Here is a 16319-nt window from a genome sequence, read left to right on the forward strand (position 1 = left end):
AAGGGCCCACTGGCGTCGCCTTTCCTCGGCGGGGCCCACCACTCAGTTGAGCCGCCGCCGCCGCTTTCCACCTGGTGAGCGGAGAGCCCCTCCAACGACACCGCGCCGGCGCCGCCGCTGCACGCCGGTCGATACGCCGCGCCGCCCCGGGGGAAGTCAGAGGTGAGTATTTTTTTTCCCTCTTCTTTGCTCCGGAAGCTCGAATCCTGTCAGGAATGGAGAAAAGGGGATAGAATCCGAACGGAGAACCCTGCATTCCGCCAGTTTCTGACAAATCCCGGGATGGGATGGGATCTGTCTTTAGAGAACCTATCCATTGCCAGATCGCCTATCCCCCGTCAAGATGCCTACATTTAGTCCTTTTGAATGTGCGTACAATGCGAAAGAAGAACTTCTCCGGTATTTCTCGCTTGGTTTCAGGATGGGATGATGTCACTGCTGTACATTGTAAAGTGTGTCGCTGGTTTTTCATTAAGTGATTATTAAACTCAGAATAACATGTTACTCCTACTTCAATTAAGCCCAAGTTTTATTATCAATTGATCATAAGATTTCAAAAAAAAACCTTCACCCCACCAAATCAAGGGGCACTAGTCCAATAACTTGTGGGTTTCCTTTGTGCAATGATCATAAAAAGCTATGTTTTTTTTATATATTTTCTCCTATTAATTCTATACAGATACATACATAAATGGCCCAGTTGAATGGAGAGCAAATCTATCCAGCCCAGTTGATCTACATTCCTCAGGTGTCCTCAGTTAGATTGCGAACAAATTCTGGTTTACCAAGAGCCTTGAGGAAGCCTATGTCCCACCAAGTTAAACTTTCAAGTCATCTCAATTTCATACCAGCAGCACTTGAGGCGTACAAGAGTGCTTCCTCCTCAGATTTGGAGAACAACCAGCCTTCCAAACGTCAGTGCTGTGAGATTTATTTTTGTGCACTACGTTGTGGTTCTCTACTAGTCAGAATCGCTTAATGCCAACCTTGGTATTCTCTCCAGAGGTTATCAGGACCTGGTGCGATGCTGACGCAGTGTGCTTTGACGTTGACAGCACAGTCTGCCTGGACTAGGGCATCGATGAGCTGGCAGATTTCTGCGGGGCAGGGCAGGCAGTTGCCCAGTGGACAGCTAAGTAATTAAAAAAAAAGTTAGCTTCTGGAGCTGTAGCCAAGTAATCCATTTGCGTAATGCTGCAAGTTGCTGTGGAATGTTCAATTTGAGTGCTAATTTTGATCTTGGTTTCTTGTTTATAGGGCCATGGCTGGTTCAGTTGCATTTGAAGAGGCGCTTGCTGCTTGGTTATCTCTATTCAAGCCATCCATTGACCAAGTACAGGACTGTATAGAGAAGAGGCCACCAAGGTAAGCCCACATGCAAGTTCATTGTTGCATTCTTGTATTTATCTTTTAAGGGATATTCTATTGTCATTTAGTTATGTTTTTGAGATGGTTAGATCACAGAAGAAAATAATGGATTGTTTTAATTGATTGTAATCCTGATTTCCTGCCACATTTCCTGGTTCATATTGAATGATGAAGTACTTGATAACTTCCTATTCATTTGAAACAGAGGTGGCTTTGTATATCGCAATGCTCCAAGCCTTTTGATACATTTTCTATCTCCTGCATGTACATATCGATGCAGCCACCTGATACAAGTTTCATGTTGCATGGCAATATTGCTTGTACCCATTACTTGTAGTCTTGTTGCTAGGCCTCTCGTTTTTCTACTAGTCTTGATGCAAGTGACATTTGATCTATAGGATATCTAATGGCATCTCTGAACTGATCGAGAAGCTAAAAGTTAGAAATACTGATGTGTATCTTGTTTCTGGGGGCTTCCAACAGATGATTAAGGTATAAACACTAAAGCTGTCCAATACTTTCCCAGTGATATCTCAGGGAAGTCAGTGTGCATTTTATACTCTGATTTTGATCCCACAAGCTTCTGTTCATTTCAACTTTATGTTTCTTTAGCCTTACTTTTGACACAGTTTCAAAGATTACAACAATAAACAAAACCAGATCCCTCCATTCTTTGATACACATTTTTTTATTCCGTCCTCATAAACTGATATGTGTTACACTCTTAATTTATAAAATAATGTAATAAGTTTAGGTAATATGTATGCTGCTATTCCATATTCAACAAAGTCTGTCTTTGACCTACCCATTGCTCGTTCTGCCAGTCTGTTGCATTGGAGCTTGGTGTCCCCCATGAGAACATTTTTGCTAATCAGTTACTGTTTGGAACCTCTGGAGAGTATGTCGGGTTTGACCCCACCAAGCCTACTTCACGAAGTGGGGGTAAAGCTGTGGCAGTTCAACACATAAGACAGGTCTGAATGCAACTCTTACCACTGCACCTTTTTCTGCTTGGCATTGGCAATTTGGTGCATTGTTGATGTACTGTTGTGTGTGCAGAAATGCAGGTACAAATCACTTGTTATGATTGGAGATGGTGCAACTGATCTTGAGGTATTTAATTGTACATTCACTACATTGTACCTATGGAACCAAGGTAGCACTGCAGTAGTGAGCCATTCATTATCATTTCATAAATTGGGTTCCATTAGCGCTTTCAAAAAATGCAAATGTTCCCTAAAAGGCTAACGGATTAATTATTAATCACTTTTATTGTCTTTACATATGGTAAAGAAATGGTAAGAGGGGTCTATTGATTTCGCTAGCCTGATTACAGATGCGTGAGTTCTTTCTTCCCATCCTGATATAAGCATTGCAATGTGGAAACATGTTGAGTTTGCATAAGGCAAAGCCGTGCCACACGGGTCCTAACTTTATATGTTGTTTAGCTTTTACTGCAAGTTCATGTTTACACATATGGCATTGGCAGGCTCGGCAACCTGGTGGAGCGGACTTGTTTATCTGCTATGGAGGAGCCAGATGAGGGAGGCAGTTGCAAGAAAAGCCGACTGGGTTGTCTCTGATTTCACCGAGCTGATGGCCTACTTGGCATAATGTTATTCCTAGCAACACTGATACCGATCCTTACAGTGTCAAGTGTCGACCGATGAATAATTAACTACCAATGGAGCTCCTTTGGTTTAACACTGGGTTCTAGTAACCCAGAGGTGGGGCAAGAACTGTGAGCGGGTTCTTGTGTTATCCCCACCACTGATTTCAAGAACCTCAATAAAGGAGTTCCATGATGGGTGAACCATTTCTTTTTTACCTCCATCTTTTTTATGTGGATGTTGAGGGTTTGAGGGAGCCAATGTTATGTCCTGTGAATCCAGTACAATGTGATGTCTATCTGATAATTTTGTGACTTTCATGTGATCTTTTATCGGTCACGGACAACATGAACCAAAGAGAATGTTTGCACCACACCAGGCCAACCCATACAACCGCTGCAGTCATATCATGTTCATCTTTCATGGTTTCAAATCCTTCAGTTAGGGACCAATACATCCGCTGGATTTGAAAATCACAACCGTTACTGGAACTGATTGGAATTTATTATCTGATTTGTTGTTTGTGGGAACAAATGAGTCAAACAGATGGCACAATTGATTGTGGGATTATACTACCATAATCAAAGGTTAAGGAGGAGGGTGTATTATAGGTTGAACTTCCACGAATGCCCGCGCACGTTTTCAAATTCAAGCCCTATAACTTTCTATCAGTAATTAGAATAACCATATACGATAGATCCATGATAGGAAAATGGTAAAAAAATATATTTCAAATTTCAAGTACAACAAGCTACAAAAATTACCGTGTTTTACTGTGCCAAAATTACGGATTTGACCCTGTTTCAAATGGTGACCCCAGCCCGCCCTGAACGCCTAAAACCCCCAACCAGCGTCCGGGTTGCTCTTGAGCCTCACGCCGCCGGGCGGCGCTGAGATCCAGGGCACTCGCCGTCCCGCAGCCACCGCCGTCCTCATCTGCGCGCTGGTACGGACCTTGATTGATTTATTGGTTCCGTTCTGCTGGTATGGAAGTCCCCTCGGCGACCTTTCCCTTCTTCAGCAAATCTTTCGTCTTTTTTCTGCAGCGCATTCCCTTCGCTGCAAGCGATTAAACCCGAATCTTTATCTCTCCCCGAATCGGCGTACGGCTCATCCCAGATTTGGGTGATACACGGTGGGAATTGTGTAGTACTAGTTCATTTCCCTGCAAATAACCTTGGGGATTAAAGGTACATCCGGCCCCATTGAGATTTAGGTTGTGTGCCCTGAAAAAAAACGGGCTTTGATTTTTCTTTGGTGTAGATGTGCTATGTTTTCCAGTTTGATCTACTTAAAAAATGGTGCATGGGCAAGTTAACTTTAGTTGTGTGGCGATCAACCGCTAGTATCCCTCTTTGCATTTTTGTCTCAATCGTGCAGAATCGAAAAGAAATAGAAACTGCTCGTGAACAGGTAAACATTATCGTGTCAGGAACACCATAATTTCTGGAAAAAAAAGGAGCCCTTTTATTGTTGAAGAAAACGAAACAACATAACCCAGTTTCACATTTAGTTACATTTCAAGTTGGTTCTGCAAATGTGCAATCTTAGTTTCATGGCTGTGGGTTTCCACTTCTATTAATTTTCTAATTCAAAAGAAATGTGGCACAGAATGGAGTATGTCGAAGTATTCATGATTTTTATGCTTGTGCTCTCATGACATCAGATAGTTTTAATTCAACATCTGCAACTATGTCTCGTATGCTCACCAAAAAACTTATTTTTATGTTAGCCCTGCATTTGCCCTTGCTTATCTCATAAAGTAGCATCATTCCTAATGCCATACTTCATAGTCCAATTTACCTGTTCGGCTCCACAGCTCTATCATGTTCTCAAAAACAAGTCTTTTTCACATTATTCTTTTCTTTACCCTCCATCTACATATCATAATGTCATTGTTGTTTTAGCAAATTCAGGCTTACATGGCTGGAAGAAAGGAAAAACCAGTACTTATTGCTTGTCAAGCAACCAGTGGTAGAATCACACGATCTAAAGCTGCTGCTGCAAATTGTACAAGATCTGGGGCGGCTCCTTCTTTACCACTTCATCTGAAAAATGAACAAAAACATGCTGCAACAGGAAAGATGAAAAGGAAAGCTTCAGATGAAAATTCTTCCACCGTTGCTGGAGCTTCAGCTCCTCAGCCTAAAAGGCGCACAGTTCTCAAGAATGTAACCAACAACAGCTGTGCTAAATTAGCTTCCAAAAAGTGCATTGTTGTGACTAAGCTGCAGGTATCAAGATATTCGACACAATACTACTTTATCCTACCATTATTTGTCAATCTACACTTTACCAATCATTGTCAATAGAATGATGAGTATGTCCTTTGTTCCAGTCTGGGCCCTCCCAGAAGGATGGACCGAGCATAAACAAGCAGTGTGCAAAGATCCCCAAGCTTCCCCCCCTGGATGTTGGGGGGAGTTCATTTGTGAATGATTCTAACAGTGCTGAAGAAACACGAAAGGTAGACCTTTTGGCACAGAAAAAGAAGCATAATGTTTTGGTTGAAAACAAGGGGGCTCTGTCACTACAGAATACTGAACGAAACAGAGACCATGCTTGTCATGAGGCATTCTTTGAGGAAAGAAATGCCAGGAATAAACTCGAAACTGCTGCCTTAAAGGCTGGTTAGTCCAGTTGCATCTTTTTTTTTCAGCATTAAACATCTTGACTTCTCTTAGTTAAAATTAGTTTTTTTAGATGATAGAATGAAACATATCCTGGACTCTACATCTGAAAATGCATCCTGCCATGCTTAAAATTAGTTAGAACTCAGAACAACAGCTAATTCCACAAAAATTCTTGTCTTGTCATGTACTCATGTTACCCTGTGTTGTTGGCTGGCCTGCATCTTTTCTGAGTATACTATTGATTATCATTCAGTAATTCTGCAGCCATGGAACATAGAAACAACAAAACTGTGACGTAAATGTGTTTGTAATGCCTTGTTTCTGAGATACTTGTAGAATCTCATACGTCTTATTTAGTGGGTATAGCAGCTAAAAATCTGTATTTTGTTACAGGGGGGTCTGATGGTTTTAACATTGTAGACATTGACAAAAATAATGGTGATCCTCAAATGTGTGTTACTTACGTTGCAGAGATATACAGAAATCTAATGGCCTCAGAGGTAAGTTAATGTTCTTTGGTGAAAAATAAAATCTTCTTAATACTGTTTAGGCAGACCATTGGTTCCCTCACATTTCACAACTCCTATGATCTAGAATGTTTTGTTTCGGATACTTGTGTTTCATCTCTGTGCTGCATTGTTGGCATGTTATTCTAGATTGATTGCGTTCAGACTCCATTATGTGCTTGTCTTATCCCCCAGCTTATAAGAAGACCTAGGCCAAATTACATGGAGACATTGCAACAGGATATCACAAAGAGCATGCGAGGTCTTCTAATTGATTGGCTTGTTGAGGTTTGTACGGATTGCTGATGAATAAATTCTACAACTATGTTTTTAGGCCAATATTGGGCATTCATCATTGGCATGTCACTGCACAACTTCACATTGTAAACATGAAGTATCTAGTTATATATGGGTGCTACATACTGTACCTATGCAAATTCTTTCCTTCTCTGTCCACGTATATCGTAGTTATCTGATGTCAGAGAAGAGAAGAAATTATGTGAAATAATTGAACCAATTTGGATGTGTGTGGGTTGTATTCTAAATATTTTCTTCTCCTGAATGCAATGTTGCGCAGCTCCTGCTTATTTGAAAAAAAAAAACTGAACCAGTTGATGATGACTTGGTGAGAGCATGATATGCTGAAGCAGTCATTGTATAATGACTGTTGTCTTCAGCATAAGAATCAGACTTTATACATTTGTCTCATGCTTTCAAGGCATCTGCCTTTTCCTTTTCACGTGATAATTATCATTTGTACACATTTGAATCTTTGCTTCTCATGGCTTCTCAGCTTATGAAGTTTTATATATTGTTCTCTTCTCAGGTTTCTGAAGAATATAAGCTTGTGGCAGATACACTTTACCTTACAGTATATCTTATTGATCAGTATCTTTCTCAGAAATGTATTCAAAAGCAGGAACTACAACTTCTAGGAATAACCAGTATGCTGATTGCGTCGTAAGTTTTGGATTTTAATACTTTAATGTTGAGAAGCTTTGCAGTTGTCCAGTTGATAGGAGAATGTATAATATATGGGCATGTGGTTTGCCTAGCTACAGAGGCATCTTATTCTCTAGATAATGCATTGAATAATTACAAATGAATGACTCTGCAAGTTCTATGTGATTATTTTTACTTATGATACAGTGCCTGTGATTTCCATGTCACTAGAAATTTCATAAGCTTTCTATTTTCAGGAAATATGAAGAGTTCTGTGCTCCAAGCGTTGAAGAATTCTGTATCATAACAGACAGTACATATCAAAAGGCTGAGGTATTTGTTTCTTTTGGAGTCTGAGGTATTGCTCAACATATATGCAAAGAGCCATTGAGCTTCCAGAGCTGACATCCTCCTAAATCCACAGGTTCTGGACATGGAGCGTAAAGTGCTTAATGACCTGGGATTTTATTTATCTGTTCCAACAACAAACACATTTCTCAGGTTACTCTTGGTGACCACACACATATTGACATACCTTTTTCCAACCAAAGTCGTTTCTTCACTAACATACTTTTTCTTGCTTTCATTAACTTTGATCAGGAGATTCCTTAGAGCAGCACAACCTTCTTGTACCGTAAGATCAGCACCCAACCACATTGCAACAATTCCTTCCAATTTATATTTATTATCCTCAACGCTAAGTTGCCAAACTACATTTCCAGGCTCCTTTGTCTACTTTGTGTTACCTGGCCAAATATCTAGCGGAGTTGACTTTGATCGACTATGGTTTCTTGAAATTTCTTCCTTCAGTGGTGGCAGCATCTTCAGTTTTCCTTGCAAAATGGACACTAAACCAATCAGATCATCCATGGGTTTGTACAAAAAGCACTGCATGTGTATCTCTACATCATCTTAAAACTTGTCTTATATTTAATCAGTGGCTTCTCTTTTACAGAACCCTACTCTTGAGTACTACACCTCTTACAAAAGCTCCAATATTCGAACGTGTGTGTGTGCTCTACAGGAACTGCAGCACAACACCAGAGATTGTCCCCTCAATTCCATTCGTGAAAAGTACGGGCAGCAAAAGGTATACAATCACGAATTTGCTGTTTGAGTTTCTATCAGAGTAGCAACTTGCAAACGAAATCACAAATATCCTTCTTGTCGCTGTGCAAGTCAAAAAGCCTGTTGTTTTGCAACCATGTAATGAAATGTGTTCCGTTGCAGTTCGAGTGTGTTTCCAACCTGAGGTCACCGGAGCTGCTGCAGTCACTCTTCACTTGACAAGCTCCCCGCTGATTCAACCATTTGCTGCAACCATCCTGACACCAAATCAATAAATTACTCATCTGATCTCCTTGTGCTGCCCCAAGTAGTTTTTTTTTTCTGTTCCCGAACTTTTTTCAGATCTTGCATTAGACTTAGAATAGATTATTAGCATTTGTTCCGACCGGCATAAAAATGGCCTGCATGTAAAGCCACGACTGTGTGCAGGCTGCTGCCCTGAGTTGATAATTGTAGGATTGTAACTATCAATCCATCTATCGTTATAATTATGACAAGATACCGTTTGTAAGATACCTTCATTGAAAATTTGTGCCTGGCAAAATGCTTTTCAAAAGGGAAATGGCAGTAATAGCTTATAGATGTAAAGGTATTAGGCATGAAATGTCCCTCAAGCTGAAGAAAGATTAGGAAGCAAAAGATATAGCTAGCAAATTTTGAAGATCTTTGAATGAATGTTGGTCAGAGAAATTGAAGGGTCAATAGAGGTGGTCAATCAAATTTTCAACAAATGGGGTAGTTTACTACACATCTCTGGTGGAAACCGTGAATTGGGTCAAACTATGGAAACAATTTTAGTTCTTGTAAAATATCCCTGAAATGCTACATATGAGGGTTGGCCGCTTTCTCTTCACAAGTTCACATTGATATTCTGGAAAGACAAGAACTGCAACATATTTTAAAGTTTCAACATGTCAAAGCATTTTAAATACTGTTCCTTGCATTTGCAATTGTTTGCCTCTTAATGTTGCATGATGAACGCAACAAGTCTGAGAAGCTTATTGAGAAACTTCTTGAACAATTTTCAGTTGCTATCCTTTCTGCCGCAAATATTCTTTGGAAAGAACAGAAAAAAAAAACTATCATACATATAGTTCTATACTTTTTAAGTTATCATGGAATCGCACCACAAGCATTTTTATTTACATCTCCATTTTATTTTAAATCTCATGAATGGAATCCCCCTTGTTGGTTCCTGAAGCAGCGCCCTTGCCTTGTTGCCTGAATTTCTTTGCATCCTGACGGCAAGGGTGGTTTGGCGCTTGCAAACAGAAGATGAACATCATTTGAGAAGCATAAGGGGTGATCACTCGTTGCCCCTGTGACCTGACGAAGCCATGAGCACCGCGACGGCAGTGATGAACATGAACAGCATGAACCCGAGCAGGATGTAAGTCCTCCGCGACGACCTCCGGTACTCTCCGAACAGAACGACGCCCCAGAACGTGCTCACAAGCGGCAATGCCTGGTAAAAGTAACAGAAATCAGAATTTTCTTAAACACAACTCGTGATTCAAAAAGTTGCAAACTTTCATTTTGAAGGTTCAGGGTTTTAGACGTCATCAATTTAAATTTAAACAAAGGACAAGCAACGGGCATGCCTGAACAGCATCAGCAGCAGCGTAGCCAGCAGCCTGGCCGCCCATGAACTGGAGCCCATTTCCGAAGCCACCGATCAGGCCGGCGAGGAGGGCCCACTGCCGGCCTTTCCAATCGTTGATGTAGGCCCTGAAGGAGGACTTGGGCGCGCCGGCCATCGGCCGGTAGAGGAGCAGGATGTTGAGGACGACGTTGATGACGAAGCAGGAGATGGAGAAGTAGAAGAAGGCGGTGTAGACCGCCAGGTGCGGCACGCCGGCGGGGAGGGCGTCCCACTGGTCGTTGGTGGCAAGGTTGAACGCCGGGGAGAAGAGCGACAGGCACACGCCGGAGAAGAACACTATACCAAGCCCGAAGAAGGTGCTTGACCTGGATACCTGTAGGTAAGTAGTACAATGGAAGATCTTGAAGATCAGTCCTGCGTGTTGCTACGACGAGCATGTTCCAGTTTTTCAGAAAAATGTTGAGAACAAAGATGTTAAGGATGACTGGATGATGAAACGACATGTTACCTTGATGGAACGCCGCTCTTCGAGCTCGATGAGGAATTCTGCAGTGCCTGCCTCAGCTTTGGTGACATGCTTAGTTCCAGAGGCTCCATTCTCCAAGTCCTTGGGAGCATCTGAAATTGAAGAAATTATGGAAAGTTACAATTTGCAAGAAATGATCATCATAAGCAGCAGCAGCAGCAGCAGCTCTTCCGACATAATTGGATAACATTCCTTTATTAAGTGCTTCTTTGCTTGGTTCCTCACTTTCACTTGCCCTGCAACATTATGTGATATGACGATCAGACCAGTGAATGGAAGATGCTAAAGGCCTAGCGTTCAGAAAAATGTCTGAAAGTAGGAGGTAATTCAGTTACAGACGTGGCGAAAAATACGAAAGACCGAAAGATCCTTGTCGAACAGCGAATAGTGCAAAATAAGAAAAAAAATATGAGCAATATAGGAGTACAGCATAATTACCTAAGTTTTTCCTCGTTGTCAGCTGCATTGGAGGCATGGACAGCGGAGCCGAGGATGACGGCAACAAGGAAGCACGCCACACCAGGGAAGAGTATCTCTGCCCTGTTGATGCGGTTGTCCAGGAAGTAGTTCATCGTCGTGCCTGAAAAATACAAGAGATAAGATAGCACATGAGATGTAATATGAAATTAATAAACATCCAGAAGTCAAGAATGTTTCATAATAAGCATTACCAAATCAAGAACATTTGTTGCTGCAAGTTCAAACCTTACCTATCACTACCACCATGCTGCAGCTGATGACCTCAGTCACTGACAGACCCACATAGGCCCAGGCATACTGCGTCGACAGGTTCCCAACGCTGAGCGCCACGCCTCCGGCCATGGCGAACAGCACCGAAGGCCAGTTGTCCTTCATCAACACAAAAATTCACCCAAATTTCAGAATCATTCAGATTTCGTCGTTGCAAGAACGTCCTCATCAGTTACTACCAAGAGATGTGTGTCACCTGGCTTAGCTGCGGGATGAAGTTGGGCTTGCCGCCCCCGAGCTGGCCGAAGGTGAGCGCGATGAGCACGGCGGCGAGGAAGTTGGTGAGGGAGTAGTCCAGGTAGGTGTGCTGCGGCAGCCGGCCACGGCGCTCCAGCAGCGTCAGCAGGCCGGCCAGGTGCCCAGGAACAGGAGCGACGCCAGCATCAGCGCGATGGCGCCGGCCTTGTCCTCGATCACCAGCATCTTGAGGGCTCCTCCTGCGATCACCTGCTTTGAGCAAGAGTGTTAATTTTTCACATCTGTTCGTCAGAGAATTGGGATGCTAGCTGCTAGTTTGCAAGAAGATGAGTGTTCTGGAAATTCATCTCTGAAATTGCAAGAATTCCCAAATCCCAAGACGAAGAATCCATGGACAAGGGCAAGACGAACATGAACACAGAAGGAAGCCAAGAAGAGCCACTTACCTTGTCCCAAGCGAGCAGGGGAGAAGACGCACATGCGACAACGCTGTCCACGGCCATTTTAAGCGTCTAGCTAGCGGCGGCAAGTGCGAAGCGGCCGCTGACGCAAAAACTCTGGCGAGATCCTTCTTCGTATCACTGAGGGAAAAAAAAAGGGTCCCGACCTGATAAGTTGATATCAATGGAGTTTTCAACTCGTGCGGCGCATGGGGATCTCACCACCTTCACCAATGGAGTTGGGAGATTGATTTATGGGGAGCTGGAAAAGGAGGATGGCGAGACGCGGACAAGCGACGATGCACTCGTGTCACCGTTTGGAGATGATAACAGCGACCCTTGTGTCTTCTTCCCCCGAGCAAATGGAGACCAAGACAGGGACGTAAAGCTCGGTGCCACACCAATCCCACACGTTTCCGAACAGATGGGTCCAACAGGGCCTCAGCAACAGCAGCACAAGAAAGAGTACAAGCAAAACACGTAACAGCAACGAAATCTTCCAGATGATATTTCCAAACTCATCAGCGCGGTAATGATCACCGCAACCAACATGAAGGTGCACGGTTCAGTAGTGAGGATTGCAAAGAAATTCCCCTAACAATACCATGAGATCGATCTCTGTGCTCCTGGTATTTGTTTCTTGTTGACCCAGTCTCAACTTCCAGTGCACTTGCAACAAGAGCTGACACCTTCCTCATCAGTAGATGCTGAAAATGGAGTGGAGAGTGCTCAAGGATCTGGGATACAATTTATCTGTTACGACGCCGAAAGCACTCCTCAGGTTACTCCCAGCAACATAAACGTTCCGATTTGTCATGCAAAACTAAGTTTACGTCCTTTTTGATATGGACACCAAATATTTGAGTAGCGACACAAACTCTTTTGGCTTCGATACATGCAAAACTAAGTTTACGTCCTTTTTGATTTCGACACCAAATATTTGAGTAGCGACACAAACTCTTTTGGCTTCGGTACATACGTAGCATTCCCCTAAAACAATTCTGAGATACCATCTATTATTTCAAAAAAAAAATCTGAGAAACCATCTTCAGATTAGTATTCTGGAAAGTCAAAAGATTTACCGCAATTGAGAACTTCAACCTGGAACTCAGAAATGATTATGTTCACCTACAAATATCAACCTAGAGTAGATCTACAGATCTTTCCATCTATGGACAAACCATCTTCACATTAGTAGCAACTTTTTTTTGGCCAATCCTAGAAAACAAATTTAATGAATGACTAAAGGATTAAACTAAAATAACTCTGAATCTACATAATTCCAGATGGCATAAAGCAAGCCAGATGGATTAGCAGGCCAGGACATAACAGATAACACTAGCAAAATGGCCTAAAGACAGGAATGCCATCGTTTGCCAGAAGTGCAAACATGCAACAGAGCAGGTCAAATAAAGCACACTTCGATAGTTCGGCAAACTCAAAACAACGTGCCTCGTTCCGTTATTTAGACAGAAGAGACCTATAAAGTTAACAGAAAAACACCAGCCACTACAGATTGTTCTGGAATTGATCCTGATGATCACTTCACCTCATTTCTACTGATACGCTAGGGTAGCTCGGAGGATGAAAGCTAGGCCCTTTTGTCGGCGTAGTTGTCAGGCTCGTCATCCTTGAACATGTCATCCATGATTTCGTCGTTCTTGTTGCCGCTGAAGCTGGGAGAGAACTCGTCACCACCAGGGGAGCCATTGGCAGCACCAAATCCACCAGCAGGGTTTCCACCAAACCCACTGTCACCACCAAAGCTGTTGCCAAAATTGTTGCTTCCTCCAGCAGCAAAATTGCCCTCATCTCCACCTGCAACTCCACCCCCATAGCCACCACCACCCCTGTTACCATAGTTGCCACCATAGCCCCCACCACCACCACCACCATAACCACCACCGTACCCGCCACCGCCGCCATAGCCACCACCACCGCTGCCCCGGAAGCCACCCGTTCTCTCCGTAGCATGGTTAACCCTAATGTTCCTTCCATCGAGATCCTGGAATCAGCAAAGAAAGGAAGTAGAGTGCAGGATAGTAATTACATAAGAATAAGAGAATAAGACATTTGAAATTAAAAAGATATAAACCACTGCATGTTTCGTATGGAACTGAATTCAATGCAACCAACCAAAAGATCAACATTAAATCACGGAGCAAATAGTAAGCCTACAAATCAAGGAATCATTGTATCCCTTTTGAACATACGTAAACAGTTTCGATTAAATTAACATACCACATACATAGAAATTGACGTTTTAAAAAGCGGCAGAAAAGAAGTATAGAATCACCCAATATAATGAAATGGTTCCATTAATGACTCTGAATATCATGGTTTTCTTAACATTGATCAAATAACACATTAGTACTGCCCAAGCTACAACTCACTGGAGTTCATATTAGCAGAACACTTGAACTAAAAAGCTTTCTGTTACTGATATAACCACAGACCATGAACGTGAATAACGAACAACACACAATCAACAAAAAATTCAACAAATCTTACCATCTATCAACACTCTTAATGTATCATAATTTCTATTAATGCATACAAATTAAAAGGATTGGAGGGAGCAAGCTAGGATTAGGCCTGAACAGAGGTTAGCCCCAACTAAGGTTAAGAATACAAACAGGATAAATTTTAGTTGGTTATAGCAAAATTATTTTAACTGAAACATGATGAAATATCAGTAGCATGCAACCGAAAACATTAGCATGCAAACGAAAACACAAGTAATAACCATCCCAAATATGAACTAACCGATCCATCCATTGCTGTGATGGCAGCTGAAGCCTCCTCAGTTGATGTGTAAGTTACAAAGCCAAAACCTCTAGACCTCCCAGACTCACGATCCATGATAACCCTAGCTGGACAGATTGAAGCATATCTGGTCAAAAAAAAGTAGAGCCAAGAGAGGTCCAGCTAAAAAAAAGAGAGTAGAGCCAAGACAGGCACAGCAAAGTAAGTAGAGCCACGAAGAGGGTAAAGGGCATGATACCTTCAATAACCTGTCCATATCTGGTAAAAGCATTTTTGAGACCTTGATCATCGGTACCATAAGAAAGCCCTGAACAATATTTTACAGGTTTGAGGAAATTATAGAGCACAAGTTGATTGACAAATAAGCAGATGAGCATATAAATTATTCACAGGCCAGAACCTCCAACAAAGAGCTTGGATGATGACATGCATCTGATTGCTTGATAGATAGAAGGATTTGAACTAGTGGCTTTCTTGAGCAGACCACCAAGCTTGTTAGCCAGCGCCATTGTTCCAAACTGCAATAGGAGAAGATTTAGTGTTAGAAACAGATATGTAATACTTATATCCAATAATAACGGAGATGCTTGAAGGTACTTTTGTACTAAGTACAGCAGGAAATAAATGTTCCAGACACCAATCAATTGCATGGACAACTTCCAATGTTTTGAAAACATGTGTTTTGTTTAAACCCAAAACAATGTGCAAACATTATGACACTTGAGAAAACAGCGAATCAGGGTGGGGAAATAAGATTTCAAACTCATGGAGAAGCTAGGCCTTATCAGTAGCGTGGACAAGCGATTTCTCCAATTAACAAAGCAAGAATCACCAGGCAAACCATGAACCCTCTAAGCTCATAGGAGATAAATAGCCACCAAGACTATGAACAACTATGATGCCGTTTCAACAGTCAAAAGATTCCACGAACAATTTGATTTTTGTACATGAAAAGACATGGAACAAACTAATTCAGTATAGATCTTGGTATTTTTTTATTCAATTATATGGAACAATGATCTTGGGAGTAATCCTCAAAAAGCAGCCTCAGAAACAGGTGAAGTTTGGTGCTACATAGAGCCTGAGTCACAGTTATCGAATCTGAAATTTCTTATATCAAAAGATCGTAACAGAAAGAATACAACATAAAAGAAAAAGTGCACATAAAAGCATCCATCAACTAAGTGACAAAATGGAGCTTCCATCAACTGCAGGGGAAAACAGAGCACCGGAAATACCATATTGTATATATGCTAGACGACAGCTCCATACTACCTTAAGCACAGGAAACGCCTGCGGGTAACCTAGCAGCTGATTAATCACCCAACGCGAAGGGGCGAAACCACAAAGCGATGTCACATACCAACGCTCGATCCCCCACCCCCTCAGAGCCATCCAGGTAGGCAAAACCCTAAACCCCTACCCGCGCAAAGGCACGAAAACAACCATAAACTGCCGCATCTGCTCTCCTCGTCGAAACAACACGAAATCTTAAACCCTGCCCCCACTCCACGCGCCATTCGCTCCCCAACGACGCATCCGGCAAACACGCCCCACCCACTCGTACTTGCCAATGATGTGCATCAGGTGTTCTATGTGAAGGACATGTGCAGCAAACCGCAGAGGAATCCAGAAGAGACATGTGAGCCAAAGTGCCTCATAGTTCTTCCCGGTAAAAGAAAAATCGTGGGAGTCGAGGATAAAACAGACCAATCAGATGATTATGATCAGTTTGATGGCATGCCTCCAATCTCCGTTGAAGTAGATCCCAACATCCTGCTAGACAAAAAAGAGGCTCCGTACTGACGCCGCGATCATGATCAAGGAACTTTCGAGAAGACGAAATTTTACAACGTTGTATGGACTGCGTTAAATGTACCTGAACTTTCGTGTATTAATTGAAACAATT

At 42.3% G+C, this 16319-nt stretch overlaps 3 protein-coding genes and 1 pseudogene across 7 annotated transcripts in view; 2 read left to right on the plus strand and 2 right to left on the minus strand.

Annotated features, from left to right (window-relative positions):
- The first annotated feature begins 24 nt into the window (after positions 1-24).
- On the plus strand, positions 25-3388 carry LOC101772122 (annotated as a pseudogene).
- Positions 3389-3716: 328 nt separating this feature from the next.
- Positions 3717-8671, plus strand: LOC101772935 (cyclin-A2-1). 5 transcript variants are annotated; one of them, XM_022825478.1, is made up of 13 exons: positions 3799-3924; positions 4025-4168; positions 4886-5212; positions 5317-5608; positions 6005-6111; positions 6313-6405; positions 6944-7077; positions 7317-7392; positions 7484-7560; positions 7660-7693; positions 7782-7931; positions 8015-8149; positions 8290-8671. In XM_022825478.1, exons 3-13 carry the CDS (start codon positions 4901-4903, stop codon positions 8344-8346), a joined length of 1467 nt encoding a protein of 488 aa, XP_022681213.1. In that variant the 5' UTR covers positions 3799-3924; positions 4025-4168; positions 4886-4900; the 3' UTR covers positions 8347-8671. The 5 variants fall into 5 exon arrangements, with proteins under 5 accessions (XP_004962941.1, XP_012700123.1, XP_022681213.1 ...); XM_022825477.1 differs by having other exon boundaries at positions 4895-5212; XM_022825479.1 differs by having other exon boundaries at positions 4025-4113; positions 4895-5212.
- Positions 8672-9094: 423 nt separating this feature from the next.
- LOC101773352 (ureide permease 2-like) lies at positions 9095-11451 on the minus strand. Its single transcript, XM_022825480.1, is given in 8 exon segments — positions 9095-9592; positions 9729-10103; positions 10239-10348; positions 10482-10492; positions 10695-10836; positions 10967-11105; positions 11203-11351; positions 11354-11451. Coding segments are annotated over 8 exon segments (1161 nt in total). The 5' UTR covers positions 11430-11451; the 3' UTR covers positions 9095-9433.
- A 1466-nt stretch (positions 11452-12917) lies between these two features.
- The window catches only part of LOC101773770 (glycine-rich RNA-binding protein 4, mitochondrial), a 3990-nt gene continuing 588 nt past the window's right edge, over positions 12918-16319 (minus strand). Inside the window, exons 2-5 of the mRNA XM_004962885.3 lie at positions 14811-14928; positions 14649-14717; positions 14411-14517; positions 12918-13649 (exon numbers count right to left, since the gene is read on the minus strand). Coding sequence (XP_004962942.1) covers positions 13236-13649; positions 14411-14517; positions 14649-14717; positions 14811-14919 — 699 coding nt within the window. The 5' untranslated portion in view covers positions 14920-14928 and the 3' untranslated portion in view covers positions 12918-13235. The remainder of the gene's footprint in view (positions 13650-14410; positions 14518-14648; positions 14718-14810; positions 14929-16319) is intronic.

The sequence above is a fragment of the Setaria italica genome, chromosome III, assembly GCF_000263155.2.
Source record: "Setaria italica strain Yugu1 chromosome III, Setaria_italica_v2.0, whole genome shotgun sequence".
NCBI lineage: Eukaryota > Viridiplantae > Streptophyta > Magnoliopsida > Poales > Poaceae > Setaria > Setaria italica.